The 22,709-nt window shown below is 41.1% G+C and overlaps 1 protein-coding gene across 1 annotated transcript in view; it reads left to right on the top strand.

Moving 5' to 3' along the window:
- Positions 1-22,709, top strand: part of SCN8A (sodium voltage-gated channel alpha subunit 8) — a gene marked incomplete at its 3' end in the record, with an annotated part of 175,754 nt that overhangs the window by 123,439 nt on the left and 29,606 nt on the right. Inside the window, exons 13-16 of the mRNA XM_081248591.1 lie at positions 5,127-5,259; positions 10,285-10,523; positions 18,843-19,016; positions 21,080-21,436. Of these exons, the coding sequence (XP_081104717.1) occupies positions 5,127-5,259; positions 10,285-10,523; positions 18,843-19,016; positions 21,080-21,436 (903 nt within the window). The remainder of the gene's footprint in view (positions 1-5,126; positions 5,260-10,284; positions 10,524-18,842; positions 19,017-21,079; positions 21,437-22,709) is intronic.

Raw genomic sequence — 22,709 nt, 5'->3', positions numbered from 1 at the left:
CTCTTTGAGAAGGACAGCTACAATTTAGGAGGTTGGAAGTCAGTGGCTAAATGCCTAATAAACTTTGTGTTTGAGTTAAGAGAAATGCAACAAATTTGTATTGGGTTTAAAGTAATTAAGGTTCTCAATTGCTCCCTCTGTTACTGATAGTTTTGCACCAAGGCTCCTTAGGGGCTGAATTTTTAAAAGGCAGAGAGGCTCCTGACTTTAAAAAGTTGTTAGTTCTTCTCCCCCCTCCCCAACAAGATGAAAGAAAATGAAACAAATAAAAATATACACCTTCATCTCCCCCTCCCCCAAAAAATTACCCAAAGAAATAAGGGAGGGAAGAGAATGAGTATGTGATCTTTCCTCTGGTCCTTGGGTCTCAGCATGCTTGGAGGAAGACACCTTCTTCCCACCTTCCAGGTGATGAGAATTGGGCAGCTGAGCCAATAGTAGAGACATACCTCACAGAATCCCAAGCAGATTCTAGGTGGAAAGTGACGATGAGGCTGCTTTACATGGGAGAGAGTCTGCTCCAGGTTTTCTTCCCTTCAATTGGTCATAGTCTGACACAAGAAACAATAGCCAACATTACTGGTTGGAAAGTGAAATAGTGCAGACACTTTGGAAAACAGTTTGGCAGCTCCTCATAAAGTTAAACATAGAGTTATCAGATGATGCAGAGATTCTACTCATAGGTATATACCCAGGAAAACAGGTGTTCACACAAAAATTTGTGCATAAATATATGTATATGTTTTTTCAAAAAACAGAATTTTGGTAGTGCTTGTACTGAATCTATAGATCACTTTGGGGAGAATGAACATCTTAATTATATTGAGTCTTCCAATCTATGAATGTGATACATTTCTCCATTTATTTAAGTCTTCTCAAGTTTCTCTCAGCAAAGTTGTATAGTTTTTAGTGGGGGTCTTAGACATCTTTCATTAGATTTTTTTCCCTTGGTATTTGATATTTTTTGATACTATTGTAAAAGGTATAATTAAAATTTTTATTTTCAATTATTTGTTGCCAGAATATAGAAATACAGTTGATTTTTGTATATTAACCTTATATCTCATGACCTTGATAAATTAATGTATTGGTTCTATTAGCCTTGGAGGGTTTTTTGTTTTTGGGGGTTTTTTGGTAAATTCCATAATGTTTCCTACATGCACAGTAATATTTTCTGTGAGTAACAGCAACTGCAATCTTTATGCTCTTCATTTATTTTTCCTGCTTTATTGCACTAGCTAAGACTTTAGATACAAAATTGAATAGACTTGATGAAAGCGTACATCCTTCCTTGTTTCCACTATTAGAGGAAGAGGATTTAATGTTTCACCAGAAGCATGAAGTTGGCTATAGGTTTCATAGATGATCTTTGTCAGACTGCAACTGCTACATTGTATTTGTGGCTTGCTGAGAAATTTTATTTTTATACAGAGGTGTTGAATTTTGTTAAATGTTCTTTTTCTGCATCTCTGAGATGATCATATGATTTTTCTCCTTTATTCTGTTAACATGATGAATAACACTGCCTTTTTTCCTAGTATTAAATTAACCTTGCTTTCCTGGGATAAACTCTGTTGGTCATGATGTAGTATCCTTTGTGTATATTGCTGGATTCTATTTACACATATTTTGTTAAGGATTTCACATCTCTGTTGATGGGGGATATTGATCTCTAATTTTCTTTTCTTGTAATGTTCTTGTCAGGTTTAGTATCAAGGTTATGTTCTCTTTATAAAAGAAGTTGAGAAGTATTCTCTTAACCTCTGTTTTCTGAAAGAATTTGTGTAAAATTAGTATTATTTCTTCCATAAACATTTGATAGAATTCACTTGTGGAGCCCCATCTGGACCTAGAGTTCTCTTTGTGATAAGATTTTTTATTATAATTTCTTGAATTAACATGGGCTATTTAGATTTTCTATTTCTTCTTATGTCAGTTTTTATAAGCTGTGTTTGGATATGTTTGTCTATTTCATCCAAGATGAAATGGCATAAAGTTATTCACAACATATCCTTATTATCTTAATAACGTCTATAGGATTTATAGTGATATCCTGTTTTTTCACTCCTGAAAATTATAATTTGTGTTTTCTCTATTTTTTTTTTCTTGATCAATCTTGCCTGGGGAATTATCAATTTTATTAATCTTTTTAAAGAGCCAGGATTTGACCTTTTTTGATTGTCTATTGTTTGTCCATTTACTAATTCATTAATTTCCATTCTTATTCTTATTATTTCCTTTCATATACTTACCTATGGCTTAATTTGATCCTCTTTTTCTAGTTTCTTAAGGCAGAAGCTTCGAGCATTGATCTTATATCTTTTTTTATTTTCTAATATAAACATTTAAAGCTGTAAAATTTTCTCTAACAATTTCTTTAGCTTCATCCCATAAATCTTGACGTATTGTGTTTTCATTGTCATCAGTTAAAGTATTTTTTAAATTTCCCTGTGCAAACCTCTTTGATTCACAGATCTTTAGAAGTCTGTTGTTTAATTTACAAATATGTGGGAATTTTTTTGGATATCTTATTATTACCAAGACATTTGATGGAACCAGTTATTTGGATCTATGCTAAATGCTCTTGCCTTTGTAAAAAAATAATTAATGGATTTCTCTTTTTACCTTCTAAAATTTCCTAAGTATGGGCTTTGAAATGTTCATTTCTCAGCATCTTCTTTCATTTGTTTCTTTTTTAAAATTTAAGCAATTGTACAGTATAGATTATAGTTCTATAACACATTATGGATTATGGAACAAATTTTAATATTTCAGAAGCTGTCTCCACATAGCCCTGCTATAGTTTACTTTCATTTTACATAGAAAGAGATAAATAGTAATTGTTCCATCTTAATATTAAGTTTGGGGATAAATTTTTCTTTAATTTTTGTGGATTTTTTTATCCAAGCTAAAAATTGTTTTATCTTTTGAATAGGTATCAACAAATGATAACATAATGATTTGACTAGGTCTTTTTAGATAGCATTTTCATTAATTTTGTTTTTTAAGGTGGGTGTTATTAAAGCCTGAAGAATTTATATCTTATTATATCCAGCGTGCCCAGAAGACAGTAAGCTACACTAATACCAAAGCCATATTAAGTGCAGTTTCATCCTTCTTTGATGAACCAGCCAGTCCATTAGATCTTCCAGTACCTCGGGGGTCAGCATTATAAAATCTATCTATCGTAGATTTGCGGAAGGACAGTTCAATAAAAATCTAGAATCAATAAATGTCAGAAATAATAATGTCCATTGTATTGGGACTTCTGTGTTCATTTTTAGATGATTGTCATTTTAAAAATTTATTTAATTATTTATTTTAATTTATTTTTGGCTGCGTTGGGTCTTCGTTGCTGCGCGCGGGCTTTCTCTAGTTGCGGCGAGCAGGGCTACTCTTCGTTGTGGTGTGCAGGCTTCTCGTTGCGGTGGCTTCTCTTTGATGCGGAGCATGGGCTCTAGGCACGCGGGCTTCAATAGTTGTGGCACGTGGGCTCAGTAGCTGTGGCTCGCAGTCTCCAGAGCACAGGCTCAGTAGTTGTGGCGCTCGGACTTAGTTGCTCCGTGGCATGTGGGATCTTCCTGGACTGGGGCTTGGACCCGTGTCCCCTGCACTGGCAGGCAGATTCTTAACCACAGCGCTACCAGGGAAGTCCTGTCATTTTTAAAATATAGTAGTTTAATCTCATTTATTAAATGTCATGAATATCAGGCTGGGAATTGTAGCAAAAAGTGATTTCTCAAAGAAATATACTGTATCATGACCTGAGCTAATGGTTAAGTCATTCTTACAAATACAAATGTTTGTATAGTAGTGCATCCAGGAATTCCCAAGGAAACCAGTTCTTTTTCTTTTCCATTTCTTCTGTAGCTCTGCCAAACAAACAAAGCAAAACAAACAGAACCCTAAGGTAAACCAAATCTCTGAATCAGTGGAACTATTTGATAAAACACCATGATGGGATAAATTGTAATCTGCCAGGAACTTTCTTCAGTACAGTTCTTAAAATCTAAATATATGTAAGAATAGGAAGGCTTTCTGATGTAACTCTCCAGAGACGATTATTTTCTTTTCAAAACTTTCTGTCACTGATCAGACAGATACTTCTCTAGCTTCATACAAACACATGTCTTCCCTGTCCTGTGGTGACTGTCTCTGTCCTCTTACCTTCACATGGAAGGAGCAGCTAAGTTTATATGGTTGACGTGTTACAGTGGACAGCATGGTTACTAGAAAGCTAGGTTTTAAGCCACCCCATTAAGCTTGATCTGATGTAAAGTATTCAGGTTGGCACAAAAAGCGCAAGCAAGGGACATTCAGAAACCCTTTGCCGTGATCTACCATGCTGGTATCGCCCAAGGAGGAGCGTGTAAAAACTATTTTGTTTAACAGTGTGATGGTGTTTTCTGCCCTTTTTATTTGGTTGGGAATTTGAAAATTTCAGGTTAACTCATAAAATAAAAATGTAAAAAGGCAAGATAAATGTAAAAAGACATATGAGGCAATGTGTTTAATTAAGATGGCAAAACCTACCATTCTTGTTTGCAGTGGCTTGGAGGAGATTTGGAGTAGAACTTCTACTTGCTAACGTTCAGTTAGGCCTAGGTTTGACATTTGGAAGTGACACTTTGGTAGAACGATGGTGCTCCTACAAGTGAAGGAAACTGTGTCTGTAATACTCAGTGTGATCAGGGACCTGGCCCTTCGTGAAATTTCACATACAGGTGAATTTGACTTATTTTATCATGTGGTCCAATTCTAGCCAAATGCTGTGGATTTGAGAGGAGGACAAGAGGGTCTACTTCTGATGGCATTTTCCCAGGGGATCTGGTCTTTCTACTCTATGCTTACATTGAGCAGATGAGGTATTTGGATCCCAGCCAGACTCTTGGGTTCACTGTAGATTTTATACGCACTTAAACGACTTGGTCTTGTCATCTGTGGAGCTAAGGGTGATCCATGGCCAGCTCGTTTCATTCTACTTCTTGAGGTGAATAGGATTGTAGCATCAAAGTAATAAGATCTAAGGAAGAGCATATGTTCTCGTTCACTCTAGCCTACATCCGGTAAGGCCCAGCCTTAACGTTTACAAGACTTTACTCACCCAACTTGTTTTTTTTTTTCAGGCTACAACCGAGTTGGAAATTAAGAAGAAAGGCCCTGGATCTCTCTTGGTTTCCATGGACCAATTGGCCTCCTATGGGCGGAAGGACAGGATCAACAGTATACTGAGCGTTGTTACAAATACACTGGTAGAAGGTATGTGCCTTGTGATGCTGGTCCAAGCTGCTGAGCTATAAATATGTAGTGTGCGTGATAATATAAATATAGTCCCTTGGTCTGAGTTTCGCAAAAATTGTCTCTGAGCTTTAGGAATAGAGTCTGCTGGTTATAGAAACCAGCATTTCAGATCTACATGCAGAGAATCCAGGAAGGACTTCAAAGCCGCTGCCAGCACTGTACACAGATAGGTAAGAAGTATGAAGGAACAACATAAGAGTGAGCTAGAGGACCTCAAGAAGTCTCTGTAAGCATCGCCATGAGGAGCCAGTAGGGTGACGTGAGGCAGAGAGGAACAGAGACGGAAGAACTGTGATGACAGAAAATGATGGAACCCCCCTCGTGCCCTCAACCACAAAACTCACCTTCCTCTTTTCCTTTTTAGCTACTTACAGATCTTTTGGTTTTCCCTTAAGGACAAATGTACCGTGCATTGTGATTATACCTAATTCTGCCTCGCTTTAAACACCCCCATATATCCATAAATATATTGCACGTGTGAACAGGTAAGCTGAAACCCCTCCAACGTTGGCGCTCTGTGCCCGGGGGAAGGGCAGCCACTGTTGAATCATAGCGTGCCTGCAGCAGCGTAGCCATCAGAGCCTGAACTCAGTAGCAGGTGGCTCCTCCGTGACACAGCCTGGCTTGCTGAGGAGCAGCTGAGGATTTCCCATTGCACTGCAGTTCCCTCACAACTGTCTGCTTTCTGTCCGACTGTGGTCTGTATGCCAGGCTTCTCTTGATTTCTTTGGCAGTAGATTCAGTGACCAGGTTTTCTTCCACAAGATTCTGATTGATTCTGCATGCTTCTTCTTCATCTGATTCATGTTGATTTAGCTGAGTTGTCCCATTATAGATCCGTACTGTTCCTGATTGCCGTTCTTCAGAATCCACACACCCAGGCTAACCCAGTAATAATCAGAGTCCCTGAGATAAGGAGACTCAAATTACTCTGGTGTCCTTGGAACAAGGGTTTTTTTGGGGGTTTTTTTTGAGTCGTTTAAGCCACACACCACTTCTAGTCTGTGTGTGTGTGTGTGTGTGTGAGAGAGAGAGAGAGAGAGAGAGAGGGAGGGAGAGAGAGAGAGAGAGAGAGAGGCAGGGGCATCTCTGGTGAAAGGAGAATCCCTAGATGGGAACCCGAAACTCCCCTGGAATACTCAACATCTGCACATATGGGCAAGGAGTTAGACTAAACCTAGACTAATCTTGAGAATGTATCACGTAAAAAGAATACTGAATTAACTACTTTTCAGCTCCTGAACAGCTTCATTTAGTCCTGTTTTCTTTAATTCCCACCGAGGTCATTGTCTAATAGAACATCTTTAAGCTTTATAGTTTATACTTTGAAATAACAGGTAAGTAACTGCAGATCATAAGAATTCCAAGATAAGATATATCAATATTAGCTTAAGAACCTTAGCAAATTTTATTCTTCACTTGGAGACCAAGACAAGATTTCTCTGAGTATCTGTAGCAGTTGAGAAAGAAAAACAAACAACCTCCAACAGGCCTGTTTTATTCCTGGTAAAAACATCAGAGCAGGAGAACTAACCATGCGATGCAACATTGATTTATTGGTTATCTTGGTGGCCTAGCGCAGGGTCTGGCAAAAGTAGATGCTCAAAAAATGTGTACTGAACTGAATTTTGTTGTGCTTGGAATTGGGGAGGAGTACTGGGGCTCCAGGGTTCCTTTCAGAGGCCTTAGTACCTGTCCTGCCTTTCCCTGCTCACACATCCTCCCATCCTGTCTCCTAGGATTTGACTCCCTTTGCTAAAGCTGATGAGATAGAACTTCTGTGATCAAAGGACAATGAATGGCTGGAGCTGAATGATGTGAGAGAATTAAAGGACATTAAGAAAGATCCATTCCTATTTAACCACTGTTCCCTCTGTATTTAACAATGGCTACAACATGGAAAGCCAACATTGAATGAATAGTTGTTTCTGCTTTTCAGCCTTCCGTTAGGAAACTCTGACATTATTTTAATCCAAAGAAGCGGGCTTCTTGTCTAATGGTTTAGAAACCACAGTGGAGAATTCCAGAATCCTGTAAATAATGCGATAATCCTGCCTGTTCTGCCTCACCCCTACCCTATTGCGAGCATGCTCACCAGGATCCAGTAAACTCAGCGGAATTCACAGTCAGCAGAGCCATAAGCTTTGGGGATATTTCAGAGGACGGGGCATGGGGTGTCGGCAGAGAGTAATGTGGTCTTACTTCTCCTCAAAGCAGTAAAGCTATGGGAGAAGGGGAGAGAGTTGAAGTAAGAATGAGGAAGCAGTGATGGTATTTAGCATTATTGATTCTCAGGTGAAACAGTTTCAAAAGTGTCAGTGCAATTACTTACCTGGCATCTGCCTTTCCAGGTGCTGCTATAAGCTCTGTGAGGGTGGCGATTCTTGTTCATCAACGTAGTCCCAGTGCCTAGCACGTTGTTGAATTGACCTGGGAGAAGCCCTGGGCTTCAGAAACCTCCTGGTCTACAAAGGCCACCATCTTGGAGGAATCATGAGGCCCTCTCTGAAAACAATTCCCAGTGCCCCCAAGGTTGAGACTACAATTCCCAGTGCCCCCAGGGTTGAGTGCCCCCAAGGTTCTCTCTGAAAATGTCCAGGAGCAAACTAAGGGGAGCCTCACAAACTTTTGGACATCTCACCCCCATATGTTAACACATTCGCCCAGACTTTGCTGTTCTGGGTGTGTAGGGCCAGTAACGGTGTGCAGAGTTGTGCGTCACTTTATAAACCTTATTCACCTAACTGGTCTCTTCTAGCTCCTAAGGCTCCACATTGTCTTAGTTTTTGTGGAACGGAAACAAGTATCCTGAGGATCTTCCCCTCTCAGTAAATGGGAGGGATACTAGATGTCTAGTATCCCTTTTTGGTGCCCCATAGGGTAGGGAAACCCTACCCTTGTCTGTCTGGCAAGGACTCGGAGCCTTGTTCCTTGTAAAACGTTACAGTTGTGTCAACTGTTAGAAACGTGAACAGTCCACTGCTTCAATCTCCACGTGCAGGTGAACAGCAGACATTTGGAGAAAGGGGGAGATAAAAAAAGGAACGGAACCAGATTTCCAAATATGTCCTATAAGAATTTATGGAAATAAGAGAACCTTTTCAATTTTCTTTTTTGGGAAGAAGACTAAATTTACCTTGGGAAGGGAGGGAGTTCTATGAGGAAGAAACCAAAGCAAATTTTCTTCACAGACTTCCTTTCCCACGCAGACTCCCACGTGTCGCTTACTGTGGCCCTTAAATCTGAAAAACCAAGGCAACCATTATCTTAGCAACCAGGGAGCCAATTAGAAGCCCAACCAAAACACCCCATCTAAAATAAAGCCATCACCATGGGCACCATCCGGCTGGTTGGAAAAAGGGAAAGTAGACTGATTTAAAGCAGCCATCTTGCTCTTCGTGAAATGTTGGGAAACTTTTTTTCTATTCCCTGAATGATTTGATTTTGTTAGTGGATTTGAGTGGGGTCAGGGTGGTAGCGGATGCAGTTATATCCAACCCCGCAGAGCCAAGACCTGGCCTCTAAGGATTATCATGCAGATGGGTTTTCAAAGTTACACCTCTTCAAGAACATCCTTCCAGATCAAGGTCCTTGGACTTTTGTGATGCTAGCTATTGTATTTCATACTTAATTTGAGGAGGGCTTTGTTACTGAGGGCCTCACGCCTAGATTGTTGGAGCTGAATGGCTCTCTGCCTTTAGTGTCTAATTGTCCTTTCTAGTCTTTGCTTTGTAAACGACCTTAGAGCTCATCGAGTACAGTGATTGTCAGTCTGGGTTTATCAGAGTCCTAGGACCCTGGGGTAGTACCTCAGGGAAGGAAGACTTGGATTGCCCTGGACTCCAAGCTCTTCTTCCTGCCTAAACTAGAGCAGCTCCTGGTTTGTCTATTTTACATATTGGGGGTCACATAAGATCTTGTTTGAAAAAATGGATCCTGCTTTTAAAAGAGGGACAGACTAAAGAGACGAAGAGGAGAAGACAAAAGAAGAGAGAAACAAAAAGGAAAGAAGAAAGAGACTGAGGGACGGGGAGACGAAGGAGATAGAGAAAGAAAGGATGAGAGTGGGAAAGGGTGAAAGGGCAAGAGAAGGAGAAAGAGGAGAGCAGAGATGAGAAATAGGAAGGAAGGAGCAAAAGGGAAGGAATGCAGCCTCTGTTCCTGACTGCATTGCAAACTCACATTGTGAACTCATACATCTTTGAGAACCTAAGACAGACGGTCCGCGTGGTAGCTTGGTTGACAGTGCTGGTTCTGCTGTAAAGAAAATAAACAACAATAGCAAATGCTTTCATAGCACTTGCTGTATGCTAGAGTGTTCTGAGGCACTTTATATATGTTTTAGCTCATTTAATGGTCACAGCAAACTGAAGTAATTTACTCAAAGGCCCACAGTTAGCAATTGCCTGATTAACCAGCAATTGCTGGTTACGCCCATATATGTCTGGCTTCAGTGTGTGTGCTTTTGACTGCTTCTCTGATAATAAATAGTTTAATGATACCATGTGTAATAAAATATCTACCGTTTATTGAGGACTTACCTTGCTTGTGCCAGGCCCTGTGCTGTCTGCTATCAACCACTTAACCTGTAAGCAATGGAGGAGGATTATAGGATTCATTTAGTCCTATAGCCTGCAAGTCAGTGCCCTTTTAGATGAGGCAACGGAAGCATAGAGGACGCAGTACCTTGCCTGAGATCACACACTCGTGAGTGTGGAAGCCAGTCGAACCAGGGTCGCTATGCTTCCCAAACGGGTGGATTGAGTTTTGTTTATAACTAGATCCTTGTTAACTGGGATGTGACCTGGCACTGGTCACGCCTCCTCCCTGCCTTCAAGAGAAGGAAGACTGAGGGAAGCTCCCAGGAAAGTCAGCACTCCCTGGCCACCTTCCTTGTGTTAATAGCAGTGATACCCACCAAGTCCAACCCTTTTGTTTTCTTCCCAAGACTGAGGGTCTCCCTTTGTTCTTTACTCACTACAGAGCTGGAAGAGTCTCAGAGAAAGTGCCCGCCGTGCTGGTATAAATTTGCCAACACTTTCCTCATCTGGGAGTGTCACCCCTACTGGATAAAGCTGAAAGAGATTGTAAACTTGATCGTTATGGACCCTTTTGTGGACTTGGCCATCACCATCTGCATTGTCCTGAATACACTGTTTATGGCAATGGAGCACCATCCTATGACGCCACAGTTTGAACATGTCTTGGCTGTAGGAAATCTGGTAAGATGGAGCACGGCCTCCTGATTTGACCATCTGAACGGGGTTTGCCTGTAGGAATTTTTTTTCTGAGACTGAAAGCTGGAGTTTAGTTGAAAAGAAAGTAATAGTTAATTGGAAGACAAATGCTTCCACCTATGCTGCAGCCCCGCCGCTTCTGCGCTCTCTTGTGATCCCTTGGCTGTTTCCTCTTTCTGCAGAGCTTTGAAGACGTCGTTTAGGAGCTGTTGGTTGCAGAATGGGAGGCATGGTACAGTGGGTTGGTTTCAGGAGCCCGAGCCAAGGACTTGTGGATTTCTTCCTCATTCTGTTTCCCACGTTACTTCCTGCGTGACTCCAGTAAATCACTTCCCCTTTCACCTTCAGTAACAACCACCACAAAATAGGGGAGCTCTTTCAGGGCGTTAAATCTGATGGTAAATGTGCCCACGCTGTCAGATGTTAATTATCCATATGGGGACTGTCCACGGGAAACTGTAAATTCTAGGCTGGTTTCCCCTCCTGTCCAACTTCTGAGTGTCATCCAGTTTCTACCATTAGTTGATCTGTGCCAAATTTATTTTAACGTTGGTTTAAGTGATCAGTTTATATTATTTAGAAGGTAAGTATGCAGTTTTTAAAAAATAGATTATACTGTGTTGTGAAGTCAAGTAGTTGTAATTTGGGGATTTCCTGTTTTACTTCTTTAGTACAAAAATCAGGAGTTGATTGAATTTTGATCGACTGTAAAGAGTTAGTTGGGGCTTCCCTGGTGGCACAGTGGTTGAGAGTCCGCCTGCTGATGCAGGGGACACGGGTTCGTGCCCCGGTCCGGGAGGATCCCACATGCCGCGGAGCGGCTGGGCCCACGAGCCATGGCCGCTGAGCCTGCGCATCCGGAGCCTGTGCTCCACAACGGGAGAGGCCACAACAGTGGGAGGCCCGCGTACCACAAAAAAAAAAAAAAAGAGTTAGTTGGAAAGAATCCTCTAGGTCATCTGGCTGCATTATTCCTTAGGAGTTGCACTATAGGCATGTCAAATCTAGTTGTTACCATTTAATTTGTGCATGATCTCTGCCTGGTATTTCTCTCTCTCTCTTTTACACACACATACTTTCTACCTTAAGTCCTAATACACTATTGAAGCGTTATAATATCATTTTGACTGCTGATTCGGAAAACACACACTGGTTAGTCCTTACAGCTGATGTTCCCTAGTACACATCCAAGGTGATACTGTAATCTTTCCAATCCTTATGTCTGAGTTAGTGACACACTTCAGACTCACTACTGCGATATGCAGCTCAATGAAATACCCAGAGTCTTGAAACAGGATACCCTCATAGACTATCTAGGAAATCTGTTAACTGTCTCTGAAAGGCCTCTGAAGGTGGCTTGCTGTGTGATTGGCCAACCCTGGGGCTTGGCCATCAAGCAGCATTTTGAGCCAATCAACAATATCATATAGATATAAGCTTTATTTTATTAGCCAATAGTTATGTAACGAGAAATATGACTTGATCAACTTTGTTGTTGATGGTAGTGGCAGTGATGTGTTTCCTGCAGTGTTTTGTTTTTCTCAAAGTCTTTACTTTTACTTGCTTTTCGCAGAATCAGTCCTTGATTTCCAAGGGATTTTGAGAGGGCTTTTCACATACTACCAGCAGAATTGCCCTCAGACCAGGCCAGCAAATAACATCATTTTTCGCTTCTTGAAAATCTAGAGGGGACTTCCCTGGCAGTCAGGTGGTTAAGACTCGACCCTTCCACTGCTTCCACTGCAGGGGGCACGGGTTCCATCCCTGGTTGGGGAACTAAGATCCCGCATGCCGCACAGCACAGCCCCGCCCCCCAAAAAAAGGAAACCTAAATTAGAGTTGTGAGCACTCAGAAGGCTTTGCTCAGAATCATCACTGAAGAAGAGGGAGAGAGGAGAAAGTCAGCAGCTAATATTCAGGGACTTCCTGAGCCAAGCCAGCCAGAACCAAGTTCTACAAAGAAAAGCACTCCGGGGGCAGAGTTTTCAAGGGAAAAGTAATATCTGATGAGCAGTGGGGATGGAGAACAGTGAATGGTTCAGGATACTTTGGACTGGCCAGTGAATTGGACATGAGGGTTAAGGGAAAGAAATCAGGAATGGTGCCTAGGTTGGGGAAGTTTGGTAACCGAGGGGGAAATGGGGATGACTGAGCAAGGAACAGGGGTGGAGTTTAAAATCAGGAGTTCTGTTTTGGACGTACTAGCCTTCAATAAGCCATTGATTTCTGTCCGGAAATGTTTTACATCTGTAAAATGAGGATGACACCATGTCATCAGTAGTTGGGAGGAAAAAATGAGAACCTATACAGAAGTATTTGGACTAGTGAAAAGTACTCTCCGTACTTAGAAACTATGACTGTAGTTCAGTAGGAGAATTCTCAAAGGTTTGGAGATTTGGATAGAGCCTTTGACTGAACCTGAGAATAAGAGAACAAAAAAAAAAAAATGGGTGGGCTAGCTTGTGAAATAGACTAGGACCTTCTCTTGTGGTTGGACGGTGAGGCTTTTCCCACAGCTGGGACAGTGAATTGAGTTGTGTTTGTCCACAAACGTGCAGATAGATGCTTTTGAGGGAAGATGAGAACAGCATTCTGTAAATTGGCAATCCCTGCCTCTTCCATCCTCCCCATAAGAAAAAAATGTTCAAAATAGGAGGAAGAGTAAAGATAATTTGATCCAGCCCCCATGTTTTATAGAGGAAAGTGAACCCAGGGAAGCTACTTGACTTTTGTATTGTTTAGTAGATAAACATAATGATTCCTTTCTTGCCTTTTTTTGGTAACCATTTGAACACAACAGTGAGTTTATAACGTGGTTTTTTAAACAATCTTAATCTTACAGAAAAGTTTCAAGTACAGGGTAAAAAACTATTTTTTGAGAGTCAGTTGCTGACACAGCCTGTCACCCTCAAATACTGTAGTGTGCTTTTACAAACAAGTACATTCTCCTGGGCTTTTGCAGGACTGTCACACAAGCAAGACTGTCATCTCCTCATTACATCTACCAAGTGGCACATGATTTGCATTTGTCCCATTTCTGCCTATGGTCACTTGATCGCTTGGTTAAGGAGGTTCTGCCAGGCTTCTCCCCTGTACAGTTACTCTTTTTCCATTTATAATTCATAAGTGTTTGTGAGGAAGACACTTTGAAGCTATCTAAATTTCCTGTTTCTCATTAAACTTTTGATTTATTCCTTTACTTACGTATATCTGTATGGACTCAAAGTTTTCAGTCTCATTCAGTGGGTTTTAATCCATTACTATCATGTACTTAGATGTTTAAATGATTCCCGATTTGGCCAGTAGGAGTCCCTTCAAGGTGGCTTCTGTGTCCTTTCAACACATCCTCATTGCTTCCGTGCTTTCTCAGAAATATTCCAGGCTAACTTTATATTTTTCCTGTCTCAGGTCTGGAATCAGCCATTTCTCAAGCAGCCCTTGTTGTTTTAGTGGAAACTGACATTTAGAAGTCAAGATCTCTTGAAGCAATATGCCCAACTGGGCCCTCTCAGTACAGGGCTCACTGCATATTCTAATCCAGCATTACAGGATTCATTCTAGTGTTCCTCTTTCTATGTTTATAACTCCTTCTCCAACGAAAAGAGACCTGGTTGCCACCATCTTTAGTATATTCCCTTATTTGATTAAAAAAAAAAAAGCCATGGTTACCTCTTCCAGCGTGGGTGTCCTCTCCCCCTGGTCAGGCTCTGACGCCCCATGCTGGGCTCTCCAGCAGCCACACAGTGTCCTCCACGTGGACCCCTCCTCACACTTCTCAGGCACTGTCATCCCCCGCCAGGCCACCCCACACATCCTTGTTTCCTGTGCCCCACTTGAACGTGAATGTCTCATAGCGGACCTTCCCCCTGCATGGACCCCTCCTCACCCCACACCAGGCTTCCCCTACATAGAAGCTCTCAGCATCCTGCTCGGACTCGGACACCCCATGCCAGGCCACCCTTCCTGGCCCTGCTCAGGCGCTGACTCGCCACTCCATGCTGCCCGTCTTCAGGGACACTTTCCCCCCAACTCAGGCTGTCCTTCCACCCAGAAGTTCTCCTCGCCCGTCTCTGCAGCTGGCTTCAGATGCCAGGCCACATCCTCCTCACTCTGCTTGGCTCTGACACCCTTCACTGGGCCGCCTCTCTGGATGGATGCCTTCTTCAACCCACTCAGGCTCTGACACCCCACACCAGGCTGTCCTCCCCATGAGGTTGCAGTCTCCACCTGCTTAAGCTCTAACTCTCTCTGCGGGTCCCCCACCCCCTCCAGAGTGGACACCCTCCCACCCCACTTAGGCCTCAACATCCTGTGCTGGGCAGCCATTCTATACAAATACCCTCCTTATCCCACTCGGACAGTGGGCTGTCCCCCCCATAGTGGACACTCTCCTTGGCCTGCGTCAGCTCTGATAGCCCATGGTAAGCTGCCCTCCTGCACAGATGCCCTGCTTGGGCTCCAGTTCCTGACACCAGGCCCCCCTCCATGTGGATAACGGCTTTTGGTGGGGAGGGGGTGTGGAAGGAAGGGCAAAAGCTTAGCCTAACATGTCAGTTTAATTTCTGAGAAGCTAAGCAAAAAAGGAAAAATGGGAAGTTATTTTCATCCTTCACCAAATACACATGAACGTTATGGTTTCTTAATTATAGCTTAGCTAGATTTTCAACCAAAAGGAATTCTTTTCAGGTTATCATTTTTCTTTATCTGTGTCCCTGTAGCCCCTCACGCATACCTCTTTTAAAATTCTTACTACCTGCTAAATGTTTTTGAGCCTGTCTTCTCCTGGTTGGGTAAGCACAGATCTGAGGGGGCTCCTAGGATGTGGAACTTTCACTTTGAAAATGGGACTGTTCTGGGCATACCAGTTCAAGTTGATCACCCTGTTGACCCAGGATGCAGGACTTTCAGTATTATAACCAGACAAGTCTCAGTACTAAACCCAGCCAAGTTGGTCACCCGACTCAGTTGTGACCAATGGGTGACTCAGTTCCTGAGGATACATTATTTTTCATGGTCACATTTTTTTTTCATGTCTCCATTGTGGTACATAGGGCTTTGATCAAATTGAATTTCATTAACTTTGGAAGAGGATCCACTACAGAACAGGAGCTGATTAGCCTCCTTCTGGGCATAGACAGGGGCATGCAAATGCCAGTGGCCCCAAATGAGCCTAGCTTTGTAGACGCAGTTATGGCAGAGGAGATGTGCTGCTTCTCCCCACCCTTCCCAAGCCCCAGGCAGAGCCCCAAATGAAATACCCCAATCTTAGGGCACTGTAGGCCTTGCCTGGTGAGCTGACATTACAAGTGCTCAGGCCTATGCCCAGAGGCCTGTCCGGTAGGCCCCTGAAACATATGCCGACCATGAATTCAGAACATTCGATTAGAACAGAATTCTCGATCTTTTTTTGGTCTTAGGACCACTTTATACTCTTAAAAAGAGATAAAGAGCTTTTTTTTTTATGAGAGTTGAATCTTTTAATATTTGCCATATTTGAAATTAAAGCCAAGAAAAATCTTAAATATTTATTTTAAAATCACAATAATATACCCATTATACAATTACATAAATAACATTTTATGGGGAAAAACTGTATTTTCTGAGAAAAGAAATGGCATTGTTTGGCATTTTTGCAAATCTCTTTCATGTCTGGTTTGATAGAAGATACCTAGATTCTCTTACCTGCTTCTGTATTTAATGCATCGTGATATATTATTTTGGTTGAAGTATAGGACGAAAACCTGGCCTCACACAGATGTGTAGTTGGAAAAGGGAAAGGATTTCATGACCCTTGAAAGGGTCTTAGGGACCCCAGGGATCCCCGACTACACTTTGAGATCTGCTGCACTAGAACATAAATTCTTAGGTGAATATTTGATGACATTCACAAGAGGGACGTTTATACACAGTTGATGTGCTGCTTGTAGTTCCCCCTTTTTTAAAATAATTAATTAATTAATTAATTTATGTTTGGCTGTGTTGGGTCTTTGTTGCCGCACGTGGGCTTTCTCTAGTTGCGGAGAGCAGGAGCTACCCTTCGTTGCGGTGCACGGGCTTCTCATCGCGGTGGATTCTCTTGTTGCGGAGCATGGGCTCTAGGTGCACAGGCTTCAGTAGTTGCAGCATGCGGGCTCAGTAGTTGTGGCTCCCGGGCTCTAGAGCTCAGGCTCAGTACTTGTGGTGCACGGGCTTAGTTGCTCCGTGGCATGTGGGATCTTCCTGGACCAGGGCTCGAACCCGTGTCCCCTGCATTAGCAGGCGGATTCTTAACCACTGCGCCACTGAGGAAGTCCTTGTAGTCCCTTTTTCTCCTCAAGAAGCATATCACAGTGCCAAGAAGAATGGCATCAAATGGATAACCTTAAATCTACTCTTCTCCATTTAATTCCTTCCAATAGTTACAAATTTATTTTCACCCAAACCCCAAACAAGGGCAGCACACTATGTGCTGAAACAACATGGGTGCCGACCTCTGTCACAGGCATTTCTACCAGGCGCCTGGAGGCCTTTCATCCCATTGAAAGGCAGCACCATATAACTGTGTCATTGATCTTCTGTCAGGAACCAGAGTTCCCACAGTATAGATATTCCGAGGTCAGTCAGCCCGTGCTTGTTACTGAGCACTTACTGTATGCTCACCAAGAACTAATGGGACAGCAAATTCAGTCTCTACTTAGTGTACGTTAAGTGGGTTAATGTTTCTATGTAGAGAAACCTTTGATGGGCTGATGCTAAGGGTAAAGTGTGTGTCAGGAGTTGATTCACTGCCCCTACTTTCCTGACCTCACGCAGAGTGGTATTCTATTTGTAGACGCTTAGCTTGCACTATGAACTTTGATTTAACTTAACCGGATCTCTTCAGGGAATATTTTCTTTCAATTTTAGAATACTGCATCTTCAATTTAGAAAAGTGGGGGACCATAGAAACGTATATGGACCCCAAAAATTTCCAGCCCATTTATCCATTTTGTTGTGTTTTCATCAAGTCATTCTGTTTATTGCTATACATTAATTCAGTGTATTTCAAAAGAGTGTCCGTAATGTAAGTATTTTTCACTATTTTTAATTCTGTCCTCAGACCATATCTCCAAAGTTTTCTTCAAACTCCTTCATACGTAAACTTGGTAACGAAGTGGTTACAAGTATTAACTTACTATGAATTTTAAATCTGCTGCGTATAAAGTCCTCTCCTCTAAAAATAGAATATTCAGTAATAGTCGTATGTTACATGCTTAAGCTAGAATGAGGGTATTGGTCTTGTCAAAACTGGAGTTCATGGGATTTTACTTTCTCCCTGCATGTTACATTACTAAGGCCTTGGGAGGGGTACAGAAAGCATTGGGAAACACAAAGTGCTCTGAAAGGCAGAAAAGTGGGAGCCAGGTAACACAGGGAAGAAGTCATTCTCGTACCCAATAAGCTCCAAATCTAAAACAATGACTACATTATTGACTATCATATTAAAAAAATCAAAAGGAAGGACCAAAGTCTCCAACAGTAAGAAAATTCTTTGAGAATATATTTACCCAATCGAATGTTATAAAAGCAATAAAAGTGAGAATTAGGAAGACCGTGTTGCAACATGAATGGAGTCATGATAAATGAAAAATACGTGATAAGTGAAATGAGTCGTGATAAGTCAAGATAAGTGTAAAGCTAAAATATTATGTAGTCTGTGGTTTACAACTCTGACAAAATATATGTGCATTTGAAGAAAAAAAAAGAAAAGGAGGACATTAAAATAATAGTTGTATGCAAGGTGGTGAGACTGTGCATGTTTCTCTTGTATTTTTCACACTTTTAGCAATGTTCTATTGCTTTTACCATTTAAAATAAGAAAGCTTACAGTATATGTCGATGTTTGAGAAGGCACATAATGTCAAATCAGGAATAATACTGTATTTTTTAAATATAATTATAACACGAGTGATTTTTTTTCTTTTTTTGGCCAACATCCCAAATGTGGCATATACATTCAAACGACTGCTGACCCTTTAGGAGTCACCTGTGTGATATTTTCAATTGCTTAGAATAATTTTTTAACTGCACGTTTGAACAATATGAATTGGGTAGTTCTGGCAACAAAGATGTGAACATTTCCTCTTCATTCAAGAGGAAAATAAGAAGACTTTCCTGCATCATGTGGAGTGGTCAGGGGACATCAAGGTAGTGTTGTCCTCAGATGCAGAATTTAGCCAAGGCTGGTGCTTGTGGCTTTTTGGACATGCCATATTCAAGGATAATGATAAAGGCATTTTCTTTTTATTATTTCTTTTTTCTTACCCCCTGCCTTCCCCTCTTTAGGTTTTCACTGGAATTTTCACAGCGGAAATGTTCCTGAAGCTCATAGCCATGGATCCCTACTATTATTTCCAAGAAGGTTGGAACATTTTTGATGGATTTATTGTCTCCCTCAGTTTAATGGAACTGAGTCTAGCAGACGTGGAGGGGCTTTCGGTGCTGCGATCTTTCCGATTGGTATTCCATATTTCTCCAATTTCTTTTTATATTTCCTATCTTGCAGCTACTAGAAAGAGTTTTGCATAAGTTAATCTGATGATTTTTTAAAATCCTTAGCTATATTTCAGTTGGCTGTTTATTGGCTTAGCAACTAAAATATTGAAAACTTTTCTGCTAACTACCTAATATAGAAGGTAATTGTTAAAATCAGTCAACAAACAGAAATCAATTTTATGAAGTTCCTCAGAAAATAATGGTTAATCGAAAAGACGAAGAAGAAGGATTCCCAAGGGCTATTCTGAGGTCAAATTTGGATTTGCTAGTGAGCCTCTTTCTTTATCTGAACATCTCCCTGAAATGGCAAGAATTTCTCCTTTTTCAAAGATGGCTCTACTCATTTCTTCTATCATGGTGACCCCTTCCAAAATATGAGAATAAAATAATGTTTTTTAAAGTTATATTGAAATTAATAGTTGAACATCCATCATTAGCTAAGAAAGATTTTTCAAATGTATTTGAAGAAGTTAGCGTTCAAATTACTAAAATGCCTCTGAAAGAATAGTTAACGATACCCTTGAAGTAGCTTCCCATGTGCATAGGCATAAGTGATGTCCTGATTAAGTCCCTTGAGAAGCTGAGTTATGGGGATATCCCACTCAGACAAAGCATCTCCTTATTGGGGAGATACCTAAGCACTTGCAACTGAAAGGATTTCAGGATATTCAGCATATCTAAGAAATAGAATTGGATTAGAGTGAAACTGTTTATAAAACAGAAATCTCATTGAATCCAAGTCACAAATATTTGTCAAGTTTCTGGAACCTCTGCTTACTGGTCTTGGTTAGGATCCAGCCCACAGTAGACTTTTTGAGAATAGTTCTTATTATCTAGAAGATAAGATGAAGAATTAAGAGATAGAAGCCTTACCACTAATACTCTTGATAAATTAAAAGCCAGTCAGAATAGGGAAAAAATATGAGAGACCCAGAGTATGCACAGAGCAACATCTGGTAAATCTTGGAACTCTCAGATAAGATTCAAGTTTTCTTTTTTTTTTTTTTAGACTTATTGAGGTTTATTTTTATATCAAAGGATAGTACAAATATTTACCATACACCATTAACCTAAATACAATAAGTTTAACCTTCTAAAAGTACAACTGCTTGCTCAGAGATAGATCTGCAGATAGTTTTGCCACGTAATGCCAAATTGCCCTCCTCAAGGGTTACATCAAATTACAGTCCCACTAACAATGTATGAATACTCAAGTTTTCAATAGGAAAAAAAAAGTCCTAATCAGTGCTGTTGCCTTCTACCAGAATTTTTATTATATCACGTGTTAGTTATTAACTTAAGATATGATGATGATCTCTGTTCATGGGCTTCATGCATTATAATTCTCAGGCTATTAGCCAAGACCTTGTAATCATTCATTACAGAATACAGAAATCTTGTGATTGACAGATACCAAAAGTTCTGTCCTCTGAATTAATATAAGATATTTGACATATTGGAACTTCCCCTACTTGGAGGTTGTGGTTTTCCTCCAAGTTATTCCAAGCATGTCACAAAGTTTCATATCAGCGATTGATGATTTATTGGCAAGCAAAAAGAGAGGTATGTAGAATTTTTAAATGCTTGCTTTTTTGAAGAGACAGTTGATTTATTTTCACCGTCCTTATCCAACTGACCTTTTGTTTCACTACAAATCACATTTTCCTTGATATGACCCTTGAGAAGTCAGGGGAAAATCAGTGGGAAAAGGATTATTTCAGGTATGGATTTTTAAAAGGTAGATTGACCCAGAGACTAATTCAGGAGACTAGAGGTATTATTCTTGGTTCTTAGTTCTAAATCTTTCACTTCCTATGCAGTTAATCTGCTTTCCTTCATCTTTGCCTCAGTGTCTCTCATTTTTGTCTAAGATACTGTTAGAAAGTCCTGGGGATTTCCCAAGGGTGCTCAATAAATGTTAAGATGATCTTAGTAATTTCATATGTTTTTATTGTAGCCATGTGGTAAGAATAAATGAATTGAGTTTCACTTGGGTTTTGTTTGGGTTTTTTTTTTTTTTTCCATAGCTCCGAGTCTTCAAACTGGCCAAATCCTGGCCCACCCTGAACATGCTGATCAAGATTATTGGAAATTCAGTGGGTGCCCTGGGCAACCTGACCCTGGTGCTGGCCATTATTGTTTTCATCTTTGCTGTGGTGGGAATGCAACTCTTTGGAAAGAGCTACAAAGAGTGTGTCTGCAAGATCAACCAGGACTGTGAACTTCCTCGCTGGCACATGCATGACTTTTTTCATTCTTTCCTCATTGTCTTTCGAGTGTTGTGCGGGGAGTGGATCGAGACCATGTGGGACTGCATGGAGGTGGCCGGCCAGGCCATGTGCCTCATTGTCTTCATGATGGTCATGGTTATTGGCAACTTGGTGGTTAGTACTAACTTGTAGACCTTTTTGTTCTTTGCTCTGAACATCTTACCCTTGACCCAGAAGCCCAATCTGCTTAGTCCTTCTACTACCTTCCATGTCTGTGTTGGTCTTTATTCTTTCTTGGCTCAAGAACCCTAAGGTACAAATGAAGGAAAGGAGACTGCTGTTTTCAGAGTCCTACTAGGTCATGAGCCCCATAATCTGTCAATCTTCTTTCATAGTTGTGGAAACAAAACTCAGCAAAGTTAAGACATTTTTCCAAAGTCACACAGCCGATAAGAGTCAGGGCTTATATTAGATCCTTGACTTCAAGGTCTATGCTTTTTCTGCTACAAAAAAAATAGAATTTCCCGACCTTGACAATATTGATCTTTTGGGACAGATAATTATTTGTTGTGGAACTTTCCTGTATGTTGTAGGGTGTTTACAGTATCCTGGCCTCTACTCTTTACTGTCTAGTAGTGACTCCCATCCCAAGTTGTGAAAACCAAACATGTCTTCAGACATTGCCCACTGTCCTCAGGGGTCAAAATTGCCCTCCATTGAGAATCATGGATCTAAACCATCCCAGGATTTTATCTAATTTGTATAAATTGCAAATCACTTTCTTGCTTTACTCTGATCTGTCTGCCTGCTGTCTTTTGCCTCTGTATATAGAACATTCCCCAACAGAGACTTCACACCTTGTTTCTCAAAGTGTCATTTGAGGACTAGCAGCAATGAGATCGTTTGAGAGTGTCCTAGAGATGTAGAACCTCAGACCCCTCCCCAGAACTACTCAATTAGCATCTGCATTTTTAACAAGATCCCTAGGTGATTCACATGCATGCTAAAGTTTGAGAAGCACCCATCTTTCAGATCAGGCCAAAGCCCACTTGCAAGTGTAGAGCAAGGAGGGCTGGAAGAAGGCATACTCAGATGACCCCTTATAAGTGCATCCATAGTAGGTCTCTTCCTTTTTCTGCCATAGAGAAGCATATGCCAGTAGAGGGTTCCTACTCACCAACCTCTGAACTAGCCATGCTCCCCCATTCTTTCACTGGACCTATAAAAATAGACACTGTAATGTTTCTTAATCACTCCCATTCTCCAAGCCCAGCCAACGTCCCCTCCATCCTTATCCCTCTGGTCTTTCCACTCCTTCAGTGAATACAGCTACTGCCTACTGGTCTGTAGTGAGATCAACATTACCAGCCCTGACCTCCTACCGTTTCTCTAGCCTCCTTTTCTCAGTTGTCTCAGGGACATCTCCCCATGACTGGCTGTAGATACC

The sequence above is a fragment of the Mesoplodon bidens genome, assembly GCF_964165515.1.
Source record: "Mesoplodon bidens genome assembly, chromosome: 11".
In the NCBI taxonomy this organism is placed as follows: Eukaryota; Metazoa; Chordata; class Mammalia; order Artiodactyla; family Ziphiidae; genus Mesoplodon; species Mesoplodon bidens.
This window is presented reverse-complemented; position numbering and strand designations above follow the sequence as displayed.